Consider the following 12,952-nt stretch of genomic DNA (forward strand, 5'->3'; position numbering starts at 1 on the left):
AGCCAGCAGGAGGCCATCCCAGGGATATGGTTCAGAGTGGTGGTCCAGCCCCTATGTTATGCTTTCCTGGACAGGCCTAAGGCTGAGTCCTTCGATGTTGTTGTCACATGTACTATTTTGGTTTGCAGTAGAGATGTTTCAGTTTATTTGATCCAGGGTCTACATACTCCTATGTGTCATCTTATTCTGCTTCATATTTGGTTGTGCCTCGTGATTCTTTTAGTGCTTCCGTATATGTGTCCACACTAGTAAGGGATTCTATTGTTGTAGATCGTGTCTATCGCTCGTGTATAGTTATTATTGGGGGTCTTGAGACCAGTGTAGATCTCCTACCTCTTGATATGATTGATTTTGAAGTCATTTTGGGGATGGATTGGCTGTCACCTTATCATGCTATATTGGATTGTCACGCCAAGACCGTGACCTTAGCATTGTTGGGGTTGCCTCGATTATAGTGGAGAGGGACTCCTAGTTATTTTACTAGCAGGGTTGTTTCTCAAATGAAGGATCGGCGTATGGTCGAGAAGGGGTGTTTGGCTTATTTGGCTTATGTTCGTGATTCTAGCGCGGAGGTTTCTTCTATGGATTCTGTACTAGTCGTTCGGGAGTTTCCAGAGGTATTTCCTGTAGACCTGTTGAGGATGTCACCTGACAGGGATATTGACTTTTGCATTGATTTGTCTCCGGGCACTCAGCCCATTTCCATTCCGTCGTACCGCATGGCCCCGCTAGGGTTGAAAGAATTGAAATAGCAATTGCAAGATTTACTTGATAAGGGCTTTATTAGACCTAGTGTCTTGTCCTGGGGTGCTCTGGTGTTGTTTGTAAAGAAGAAGGATGGGTCGATGAGGATGTGCATTTATTATCGGTAGTTGAACAAAGTCACCATCAAGAACAAGTATCCATTACCGAGGATTGATGACTTATTTGATCAGCTTCAGGGTGCCAAGGTGTTTTCAAAGATCGATTTGAGGTCTGGTTACCATCAATTGAGGATTAGGGGATCCGATGTCCCTAAGACAACTTTTCAAACTCGATTTGGGCATTATGAGTTTCTAGTGATGTCATTTGGGTTGACAAATGCCCCAACACATTTATGGATTTGATGAGCCAGGTGTTCAATCCTTATCTGGATTCCTTTGTTTTCATTGATGATATCTTGATCTACTCCCATAGTCAAGAGGGGCATGAGTAGTATCTTCGGATCGTTTTTCAGAATCTGAGAGACGGACAATTATATGCTAAGTTTTTGAAATGTGAGTTTTGGTTGGGTTCAATTGCTTTCTTTGGTCATGTCATATTAGCAGAGGGTATTCAGGTGGACCCTAAGAAGATTGAGGCAGTCAAGGACTGGCCTAGACCTACATCAGCTATAGAGATCCAAAGTTTCTTAGGATTGGCGGGTTATTACCATTGGTTTGTGGAGGGGTTCTCATCTATAGCATCCCCGATGACCAGGTTGACCCAAAATGGTGCTCCGTTCAGATGGTCGAACGAGTGTGAGGAGAGCTTTCAGAAGCTCAAGACATTTTTGACTATAACCCCGGTGTTGGTGTTGCCCACAGGTTTAGGGCCCTATACAGTATATTGTGACGCATCTCATATTAGACTTGGTACGGTATTGATGCAGGGTGGCAAGGTTATTTCATATGCTTTGCGGAAGTTGAAAATTCACGAGAAGAATTATCTAGTTCATGATTTGGAGCTAGCATCCATTGTTCACACACTAAAGATTTGGAGGCATTATCTATATGGCGTGTCGTGTGAGGTGTTCACGGATCATAAGAGTTTGTAATATTTGTTCAAGCAGAAGGAGCTCAATTTGAGGCAGAGAAGGTGGTTGGAGCTATTAAAAGACTATGATATCACCATCTTGTATCATCCCGGAAAGGCCAATGTGGTGGCCGATGTTTTAAGTAGGAAGTCAGCTAGTATGGGCAGTCTTGCGTATATTCCAGTCGGTGAGAGACCGTTTGCTTTAGATGTTCAAGCTTTGGCCAATTAGTTCGTGAGGTTGGATATTTCTGAGCTTATTCGTGTTCTAGCTTGTACAGTTGCTCGGTCTTCCTTGTTTGAGTGTATCAGGGAGCGGCAGTATGACGACCCTCATTTTCTTATCCTTAGGAACACAATGCGGCACAATGATGCCAAGCAGGTTACAGTTGGAGATGATGGATTTTGAGGATGCATGGTCGTATTTGTGTGCCTAATATGGATGGGCTTCGTGAGTTGATTCTAGAGGAGGCCTAGAGTTCCCAGTATTCTATTCATCCGGGTGCCACTAAGATGTATTAGGACTTGCGGTAGCATTATTGGTGGAGGAGTATGAAGAATGATATTGTTGCATATGTAGCTCGGTGTTTTAATTGTCAACAAGTAAAGTACGAGCATCAGAGACCTTGGTGGTTTGCTTAACAAGTTTGAGATTCCTGAGTGGAAGTGGGAGCGTATCACTATGGATTTTATTGTTGGACTCCCACGGACTCAGAGGAAGTTAGACGCAGTTTGAGTTATTGTGGATAGGCTGACCAAGTCAGCATATTTCATTCCTGTGGAAGTTTCCTATTCTTCGGAGCGGTTGGCAGGGATCTATATCTGTGAGATCGTTCGTCTCCATGATATGCCCGTGTCTATCATTTCTGATCGAGGTACACAATTTACCTCACATTTCTGGAGGGAAGTATAGCGTGAGCTGGGTACACAGGTCGAGTTGAGCACAACATTTCATCCTCAGATGGACGGACAGTCCGAGCGTACTATTCAGATCTTGGAGGACATCCTTCGCGCCTGTGTTATTGACTTTGTAGGTTCTTGGGATCAGTTCTTGCTGTTAGCGGAGTTTTCCTACAGCAACAGCTATTAATCGAGCATCCAGATGGCTCCCTATGAGGCATTATATGATAGACGGTGTCGATCGCCGGTTGGGTGGTTTGAGCTGGGGGAGGCTCAATTATTGGGTATAGATCTAGTACAAGATGACTTGGATAGGGTTAAGATCATTCAGGATAGACTTCGTACAGCTCAGTACAGGCATAAAAGTTATGCCGACCGTATGGTTCTTGATGTGGCATTCATGGTCGGAGAGAGGGTGTTGCTTCGGGTGTCACCCATGAAGGGGGTAATGCGGTTTGGGAAGAAGGGCAAGTTAAGCCCTAGGTTCATCGGACCTTTTGAGATCCTTGATCGAGTGGGAGAGGTGGCCTACAGACTTGCGTTGCCACCGAATTTATCAGTAGTGCACCCAGTGTTTCATGTGTCTATGCTTCAGAATTATCACGGTGGCCAGCACTGTCTAGTTGGACAAGGACTTGACCTATGAGGAGGAGCCGGTAGCTATTCTAGATCGGCAGGTTTGACAGTTGAGATCGAAGAGTTATCCTTTAGTTCATGTGTAGTGGAGAGCTCATCCAGTTGAGGCAGCTACCTAGGAGTCCGAGTCTGATATGCGGGTCAAATATCCCCATCTTTTCACTGACCCAGGTACTTTTCTATGTCTGTTCGAGGATGAAGGATTGTTTTAGAGGTGAAGAATGTGATGACCCAAAAGGTCATCTTCTGTTTTAGAATCTGATTTCGTATTTCGAGGCCTTAAAATCCTTATTTTATCTCTTCTCGATTTGTGTGCGTAGTCCGGGCGTGATTCCAGAAAGCCGTATTTGGAAAATTTATGAAATAACAATTTTTGGCCTAAAAAGTTAGATTTTGTTGACTTCGGTCAACGTTTTGGGTAAATGGACCCGGACCTGTATTTTGACAGTCCCGATGGGTCTGTAATAAAATATGGGACCTGGGCATATGCCCAGAATCGAATTCTGAGGTCCCTAGCCCGAGAAATGAATTTTTGATGAAAATTGTTAAACTAGAATTATAAAGGTTTTAAGAATCTGGTTAATAATTGATCTTGTTGATACCAGGTCCGTATTGTGGTTTCAGATCCCAGTACAGGTCTGTTATGATATTTATATCCTATCTGTGAAATTTAGTGAGAAACGGGACTGACTTGACGTGAGTCAGACCTTTTGTTGAAAAGTTAGAAGTTTTAAAACGTTCTTGAAAACTTCATGCAAATTGATGCTAAATTCGTAGTTTTAGATGTATTTAGGCAATTTGATCGTACGAGCAAATTCGTATGATGTTTTAAGACTTGTGTGCATGTTTGGTTTGGAGCCCCGAGGGCTCGGGTGAGTCTCAGATAGGCTACGGGATGTTTTAGAATTGAAAATTCTTGTGTTTTTGGCTTCAGCTATCATCTGGTACATCCTTCTTCGTGTTTGCAAAGGGACTCTCACGAACGTGAAGGGTGAGTTGGTGTGAAGGAGGAATCCTTCTATGCAAACGCGAGGCACTAATCGCAAAAGCGGAGCGTTGGGGGCATTACCCTTCGCGAACGCGACCGTGTTATCGCGAGCGCGAAGCAAGGGACCTAGGGGAGGGGAAAGTTGCTCATCCCAAACGCGACACTAGGCTCGCGAATGCAGAGGCTGGGGGGATTATGCCTTCGCGAACTCGATGGGTATCTCGCGTATGCAAAGGCCTTTGGCCGCTGCGCATCACAAATGCGACAGGTTTCTCGCGAACACGAATAAGACTTGTCCAGTGATTTTAAAATAGAACCAAAGTCGGGATTTATCAAAAAATTCACAATTCTTTCATTAGAACTTTACCTAGGGGCGATTTTGAAGAGAGATTTCAATACCAATTCATAGGTTTGTGTTCTTCAACTCTATTTCCTTCAATTTCCATCACACCCATTAGATTTCTAGCTCTAAGTCTTATTCTTTCATGGTAGAATTAAGGATTTTGCAAATTTGGGAATTTAGACCTCAATTTGGGGTCGGATTCCGAAACTAATTACATATTTGGGCTCGTGGTGGATGGGTGAATGGGTTTTTGTCCGAACCTAGAGTTTTGACCAAGCGAGCCCGGGGTCGATTTTTGACTTTTTGGGAAGAATGTGGAAAATCTAAAATTATGCATTGGAATTGATTTCTTTAGTGATAAATGACGTTATTAAGTTAATTATGACTAGCTAGTAGTGTATTGGAGGTGGAATCTAGAGGAAAAACGATAATTGAGGCTTGAGTTTGGCTGTGGAATCGAAGTAAGTGTTTGGTCTCCCCGACTTAATTGCTATGTGAAAATCCATGTGTGTGGCGTATAGGTGAGGTGACGAGTACCTATGCGCCGCCAAATTATCTGTTTAGCCTGTTCCCTTCCTCATTCCTAATATATTGATTCCCTGTCTTCACTGCTACATGCCTATTTGTGCTTCCATGTCTAATTTCTTCTTGTTAAATGTTGTTTTCTCTATTGAAGGTATTAAGTGTTCCGTAATTTCATTGTATTACATTATTGGTTTAAGTTAGTTTATTGGTTCTTCATGGTATACTTTGGTTGGTCTCACTGTGTAGTATTAATAGATGAAATTTCATAATTGTATAGATTTCCGTTGTTTTGTTTGAGGTATAAATATTGTGAAGGGTTTTGAGCTAAACTATGAAATTTCTATTCTTATTGTGTGATTGGTACTGATATGATGGGAAAGGGTTACACGCCACAACAGGAGGAATAATGATGAAATGTGATTGTCTGGTGGGATCGGGTTGCGCACCGTAACAAAGAGTAATAAGGGTGGACAGGTGGGATCGGGTTGCACGCCGCACAAGGAGTAATAAGGGTGAATGTTCATATTGTTATTGATTATATGGTGGGATCGGGATGCGCGCCGCATCATTTGTTGTTTATGTATTCTTCTTCTGCTATGATTTTATTTTTATTGTATTGTAACTCTCTTAAGGATTGGTTATAGCTGAGTACTTGCAAGATATTTGAGTTCCATATTTATTTGCCCGCAAATTACCGCTCCACTTCGTTTCGTATATTCTTTTTGCTTTATTATATAATGTTACAGGTTATATTATATATGCCCCGCCGTATCCTCGTCACTACCTCGTCGAGGTTAGGCTCGGCACTTACTAGTACATCTGTCGGAGCTGGTTGTGGTTGATCGAGAGGTCAGTTGCAGATACTTCATTCAGGAGACCCAAGGTAGTCCTGCTCGCGTCCTTAGGCCCTGGCGTCCCCTCCTATGTTTTCAACATTCCTGTTCTATTTTCTCTCGAGACAGATGTACTTTTCTTTCAGACTAATAGTTGTAGATATTCTTAGTATGTTTGTGGATTGTGACACCAGTTTTTGCGTTGTAATAGTTTTCAGTATTTGTTAATAATATATGAATAATCAGTAAATTTTGTGCTTCCGCAATTACTTCCATTTGATTTTAGCTTTGTTGGTTCCAATTATAAAATGTAAAGGAAAAAATATAAATAGAACTCTAACGTTGGCTTGCCTAGCGAGTGCGATGTTAGGCACTACTATGGTCCCGACGGTGGAAATTTTGGGTCGTGGCACTTATGATGTTCCGGGTTTTGGAAATACTGTGTATGTTTGAGAGTTGGTTGTTGTATATGACGAGCGGCATTTATATTAGTTATTAATTATCTGTTGCAGTTAGTTGTTAAATTTTTGCTTCATTTTCATTATTCCGCAAATGTTAGGCTTACCTAATCGTAGAGATTAGGCGCCATCACGATATCTTACGGAGGGAGATTTGGGCGTGACGCTAATGGGAACCAATTCAGAAAACTAGAAATGTTTTCCTTGTGACTTTGAGTATGGTCACGACCAAAGCCACAACGTCATAGCAATAAATTTGGAAGAAAGTGATAAAATCGGGTTCTACTTTCTCATCATCACCTATCATTTATTTTTACAAATGTTAGGATAAAAACTTATTTTGTGATGATCTCATATGGACCGGGAAAAAAAAGTTGTTGATATACAATTTGATGGCATGCATAAATATATATGGATGATTATTTTCAAGACCATATGATATGAGTTAAGCTTATATTAATACTTGAAAATTATTTTTAGATCAAGAAAATAATATGTATATCATTTTTATATTCATAAAATTTACATATATTAGTTTGATAAGAACAAGAGATCAAACTATAATGATTTAGATGGAAAGTCATTTGAAAAGAAGATTAAAATCTTCGTAACTTTCTACTCCCTCTTTAGAGACTAGAATCTTTGTGATTTTTACTCATGCTTCGAGATTAAAATCTGTGTGATTTTTTACTCGTTTGTTGAGATTAAAATTTTCGTGACTTTCTACTCATTTGTCGGAGATTAAATTCTCAGTGACTATCTACTAGGTTTGAAGATTAAAAAATTTCACATTTATTAGATCTGGTTATATAAGATATTATTCGGTTTGAAGATTAAAAACTTCAATATTTATTAATTTTGGTTGTGTTAGATTAGTTTAAAGATTAGAACCTTCACCGACAGGGCGAATTTATGGCCTATTTTATGTGGCACGTGAACCCATGATCTTCTTCCAAATTAGGTATTTTATATACATATTTATAAGAATTGATCTAATATTATTTGCTGAAACCTATGCTCTAAAAAGGCTAAATGGTGCACTTGGTTGAATGCTTAGTTATTTACCTAGAGGAGCAGGGATCAATTCCAACTTAGTACTTTCTATTTTCTCCTTTCTTTAGTGGTGCACCTATGTTATAAAAATCCTAGATCTGCCTCTGCAATCACCGGTCATTAATTCTGGCTCTGCCGTGACACAAATAACAGTTCATGAGTTTCTACAAAGTAATAGGGGTGGTAAATATGAATCTCCTTTTAAACAAATATGTTTGAAATATCGCATTACACACCAAACAATGGCCCCTTATTCGATGCAATCTAATGAATTCGCGGAAAGCAAGAATGAATATTAAAGGAGATGATGAATGCCTTGTTGATAAGTTCTGGTTTACCACAGAACTTGTGGCGGGAAGCTATCCTTATAGCTAACTGAATACTCAATCGAGTACCCCATAGTAAAACACAATCTATTCCACATGAAAAATGAAAAGGAAGAAAGCCCAACTTGAAATATTTCAAACTGAGAGGATATTTGACTAAAGTGCAAGTTCTTAAACTCAAGAATAAGACGAGATTGTGTTTTTATATGATATGCAACGAATAGTGAGGCATATCATTTTCTGGTTCACAAATCAGATCTCGATATTTATATTAATACGGTGATCGAATTAGATAATGCTGATTCTTTGAGAATATTTATCTGTATAAAAAGAAATATGAGTTGTCTAGTAAAAAAAATAAAAATCTAAGAGTTCTGGAGAAGAAGCAGCGGAAAGTACGTTTAATGAGAAAAATCTAAGACGCAGTAAATGTCAAAGGACAACAACTTCCTTTGGGCCAGATTTTCCAACAGTCTTGTTGAAAAATGAGCCTCAAATGGTTAAGCAAATTTTTTTTTTTGAAAAAGACAGTCATTGGTGAGATATAATCCATATTAAATAACCATATTTGGGAGTTAGTTGATCTTACTTTAGGGAATGAATGGTTGGATTCAAAATGGATTTTCAAGAGGAAAATAAAGGATGATGACACTATTGATATGTATAAGTCAAGACTTGTTGTCAAAGAGTGTAGACAACGGGAAGACATTGACTATTTTGGCATATATTCATCGGTTACGAATATTACATACATATGAATGTTAGTAGCATTAGCTACGGTATTCGGTCTTGAAATCCATCAAATGGATGTGAAGACACCTTTTTTAAATTTGTTATTTGGAGAAAGAAATCCACATGGAACAACCAAGGGTTTGTGGTTCCTGAAAAAGAAAAGAAGGTGTTTAGACATGTTAAGTCTCTTTATGAACTAAAATAGCACCCAAACAATGACATGCGAAATTTGACCAAATAATATTGTCAATGGTTCAAGATTAATGAGTGTAAACAAATGTGTTTGCATTAAGAATACTCCAAATTATGTAGTCATTATTTGAAATAATAGAAAAGGCACATGTAATATTTAAAATGCGGAGATGTTTAGCTTATGCATGATAAAAGCTAATGTTAGACGCAATTTTTATATTATTTAGAAGAACTTTGATATGATAGAATTTTGTCAACTCTTGGTAATGAGTTTAAGCTCCATATTGTCATGAATTATAAACGACAAAACTAAGACCTTGGCCAAAGTAATTGAATGAAAGAAGAAAAGAGTTTCTTATGTCATTAATGATCGATTATATTTGACATGAACGCATAGTTGGTCGCCTATTAGGATTTGACAGTTCAACCATATCCTAGGGTGACTCAGAGCTATAAGGACAAGAGGAAATACTACATTATTCATTTATTGGTTCTTGAGAGTAAATTGTATACTTCATTCTATCTGGTCATTAAGGAGTGTTGCTAGACGTCACCCTTGATTAGTATATTAATATGATTAATTTACTACCGGTTTAGTATTGAACCTATAGGGTCGCACACTAACGAGTGTTCTGATCTTTGTTAAAGGATTAATTAGCTTATTATTTGACAATTGAATTAAAGAATTTAGTTAGTTAAATAAATAAAAAGTTATTAGTCCAAATGAAATATTGTTATATTCTTTGCTAGCACAGAGAATATAATTAATATTGTGAATAAATTGATGTTTTCTATTTGGAATAGAAAATTAATATATTCCTTGATTACAATATATATGTGATATATCATTAATACTTATTTTATATTAAAAAATGTTACATAAAATAATAATAAAGGACTTGCTAGCTAAATCCAATTTTGAATTGGATTGGTAACGTGAAAGTCTATGAAGACGTGAAATCTAATTGGAAATGGATTCCAAAAGGAACGTACACGGAAACTGAAGACAGACTAAGAAGCCCACGAGAAAATTGTATTCTGATTAAATCCTTGTTTTCAAGAACTATGACTTTTCGAGCACAAGTTTTCTTTTCTCATCTAAAGGAGTTGCGTAATTATGCCCTCATATTAACTCCTCTAATTTTACAAGACATCCCGGTGCAACTTTTTTTTTTTGATCTTTCATCTTAAATTTAGAAGTTTAATACTTCTTAGTTCCATGCCTGAGAGATAACGTTAGTTCAATAAATAAAATATAAAATAATTTCGAATCCAACAATTCACAGAACTCAACACACGGAGCAAATTATACTTGACAGTTTGTTTATTTGCAAAATAATGCAACAATGTAGAAAGAGGGGAAAAATTTTCAGATTTTTCATGTATAAAATATATGACCCAAGCCTCTAAATTTATAGATAATAAGAGAATGAGACGAAGAGGTGCAATCCAAGAGATGTCTCTTCTATTTCGCATCCGCACTCTTTAAAAAATAAAAACCAACAGTCTATATTTATAAAATGCCGAATGCGTTCAAGTGGTGCGACGATGATTCATTCTGATAATATTTTCACGTTATTGGAATAAAGACTTGCTCCTTGAGTCATCCTCTCAAACATGGACTAAGAGCAAATAGATTGACACGTAAAAATATTTCTATTTTGTGGTAGCTGTACACTGTTGTATGTTATTCAAAAAGATTCTGGTTCAAAAGCCCTGGGCTCAGTTTACCCTTTTCTTCATTTTTTAATTACTGTACTATTCTGCCAATTTGCGTGCATCAGTACCTATTATCTCCTATCTGTACAAGTATCGGATATACTTAAAGTATAAATCATACATAGTTTTATTATAACATTATTTTAGAGGTCTTTTTCTTCATCTCTATAAGGAGTATTTAACATGGTGAATATTTCAGAAAAAGCCCCTAACTAGAGTACGGAGTAATCACTGCTAGCAAAGGTGATTGCCTACGAATAGTGATGCCAGTGCCTTCAGTCATATCCAAATCCTCCCCTTTCATCCTTTCTGGTAATGCAAAATTGAACTTGTGCACAAGCCTTGCTAATGCTAGCTCATTTACAATAATACCAAAAGCAATAGCCCCTCCTGCCTGCACCAAAGGGAATCAATTCAAAGTTTAGTCCTTTGACATCAATATCACTATTCAAGAACCTCTCTGGTCGGTACTCCTACGGATTTTCCCACGACAATGTATCTCTTCCGATTGCCAAAGCATTAATAATGACTTGAGTTTTAGCAGGGATATAATAGCCTAGTAATTTTACGTCTTCCATTGATTCTCGAGGAAGTAGTAGTGGATTTGGTGGATGAAGCCTAAGAGTCTCTTTGATCACTGCTTTAATATACTGCATATTTCCTAAGTCATCTCTGATTTCCCTTGGACTAATTGTCGCACTTCCTTCTGTAATTTTTTTATGGCTCTTGGATGTCTCAAAAGCTCTGTTATTATTCACTCTAAAGCTGTATAAGTTGTATCCGTACCAACAGCAAATGTATCCTATGCATTAAAAAGAAACACAAATAAGATAAATAGCCGAGGCTCCATTTTTACATCCAGAGTTTTCCAAAATTTGAAATACAATCACTAACCATGGGTGGATGAAGCATTAAAACAGTTGGTGTAGTTTCACCATTGCTTTTCTTCATGAATAAATAATTAGTATAGTATTTCACATTCATTGATTAAAAATTAATTCAAATAGCCGTCCACCCAATCACTTAAACTAAAAATAGCCTGTGGAGGTATAATATATGCATAATTTATGTATTATATGTGTATAACCAATATATAATCTATATACATGGCTAGAAAAAGTAAACAACGAATATGACCGGCTATTTGTGTAAAGATCCATAACTTATAGAAAATATCACAGGCACATACCATAACAAATATTTTAAGACACCAAATTTTTAATTATGGAACAACACTAATACAATTCAAAATGTCAATTCGTAAAAAAAACAGACTTAAGAAGGGAAAAATGCATAAAATATGCATGTCATGTTCTTACGGCCTATGAGTCACTGTTCGAGCATAAATTATCTCTTGAATATATTATACTTTTGAAATTATGAGTTTAGAATTAATGCTTTGTAAGATTTTAATGTTTTCATGCGCGCACACAAAAAAAGAAATATTCCATGTGGAAGTACGAGAGGCTTACCAAGAGAATAGCTTTCAATGAATCCCTTTGTAGAGGATAGCCTGTTTCATCTCCATTAATCTGAATTTCCAACAAAACGTCCACGAAATCTTTAGCTTCCCCCGAGCAGTATTCTCCTTTTCTGATATGTTCTTCAATCACATTCTCCAAAAATGTGTCCGTCTCTTTTGCTGCTTTCTCCACTTTGGTGTCAAGACCACTAATTTTATTGAACCATTCAAGCCACGGAATATATTCCCCGACGTTGAATGTACCTAAAAGGTTCACAAATCCATCTAGGGTGGCATTACCATTTATTCCACTTTCCCCTTCATTATATTTCCTCCCTAAGGCCACTCTGCTAATTATGGTATTAGTCAGAGAACAGAAAAAATCTCTCAAATCTATCACTGACCTCGAAAATTCACACTCTTGTCTATTATTTTCAATCATGTTCGATATTTCTTCTTCTAAGACATCACGAAAAGATTGGACTCTTTTGTTGCTAAGAAGGTGAAGCACAGTAACACTTCTAACTTGCCTCCAATATTCACCATAGGGACTAAACGCCACATCCTTGGAACCATAAAAAAGTCTATCAGCCATTTTAGATTTAGGTCTATTTGACCAGACAAGGTCGTGGGTTTTCATGATATCACGAGCAGCATCTACAGAGGAAGCAACAACCATTGGCTTACTGCCCAGGTGAAGTAGCATAACTGGACCATGTTTTTCTGATAGTTTATGTAGGGAAATGACACAAAAAATTACAATAATAATACTGTAATAATATTATTTGAGAGCAGATACACTAATTGGCTTGAGTCGTGCTAGACACTGTCCTAAGAAACTATTTCAGCAATATGAAATGTTTTCCTAGGATTAAACAAGCCCATCTCCATTTGGGAGGATACATGAATCAGCAAAATTTTGAATTACAAACCCAGCTATTTAAAAGAGGGAACAAACAAAGTAGACTACAAATATTTTTAGAAGGAAAGAAAAGAAAGCTGAGAGGACCGA

At 37.6% G+C, this 12,952-nt stretch overlaps 1 protein-coding gene across 2 annotated transcripts; it reads right to left on the minus strand.

Moving 5' to 3' along the window:
• Positions 1 to 10,237: 10,237 nt before the first annotated feature.
• LOC107761089 (cytochrome P450 71A3-like) lies at positions 10,238 to 12,952 on the minus strand. Of its 2 annotated transcripts, none has more exons than XM_016579286.2 (2): positions 11,951 to 12,952; positions 10,238 to 10,872 (listed from the first exon to the last, which is right to left on the minus strand). In XM_016579286.2, exons 1-2 carry the CDS (start codon positions 12,644 to 12,646, stop codon positions 10,687 to 10,689), a joined length of 882 nt encoding a protein of 293 aa, XP_016434772.1. In that variant the 5' UTR covers positions 12,647 to 12,952; the 3' UTR covers positions 10,238 to 10,686. The 2 variants fall into 2 exon arrangements, with proteins under 2 accessions (XP_016434772.1, XP_016434836.1); XM_016579350.2 differs by having other exon boundaries at positions 10,734 to 11,280.

The sequence above is a fragment of the Nicotiana tabacum genome, chromosome 6, assembly GCF_000715075.1.
Source record: "Nicotiana tabacum cultivar K326 chromosome 6, ASM71507v2, whole genome shotgun sequence".
Taxonomy (NCBI): Eukaryota; Viridiplantae; Streptophyta; class Magnoliopsida; order Solanales; family Solanaceae; genus Nicotiana; species Nicotiana tabacum.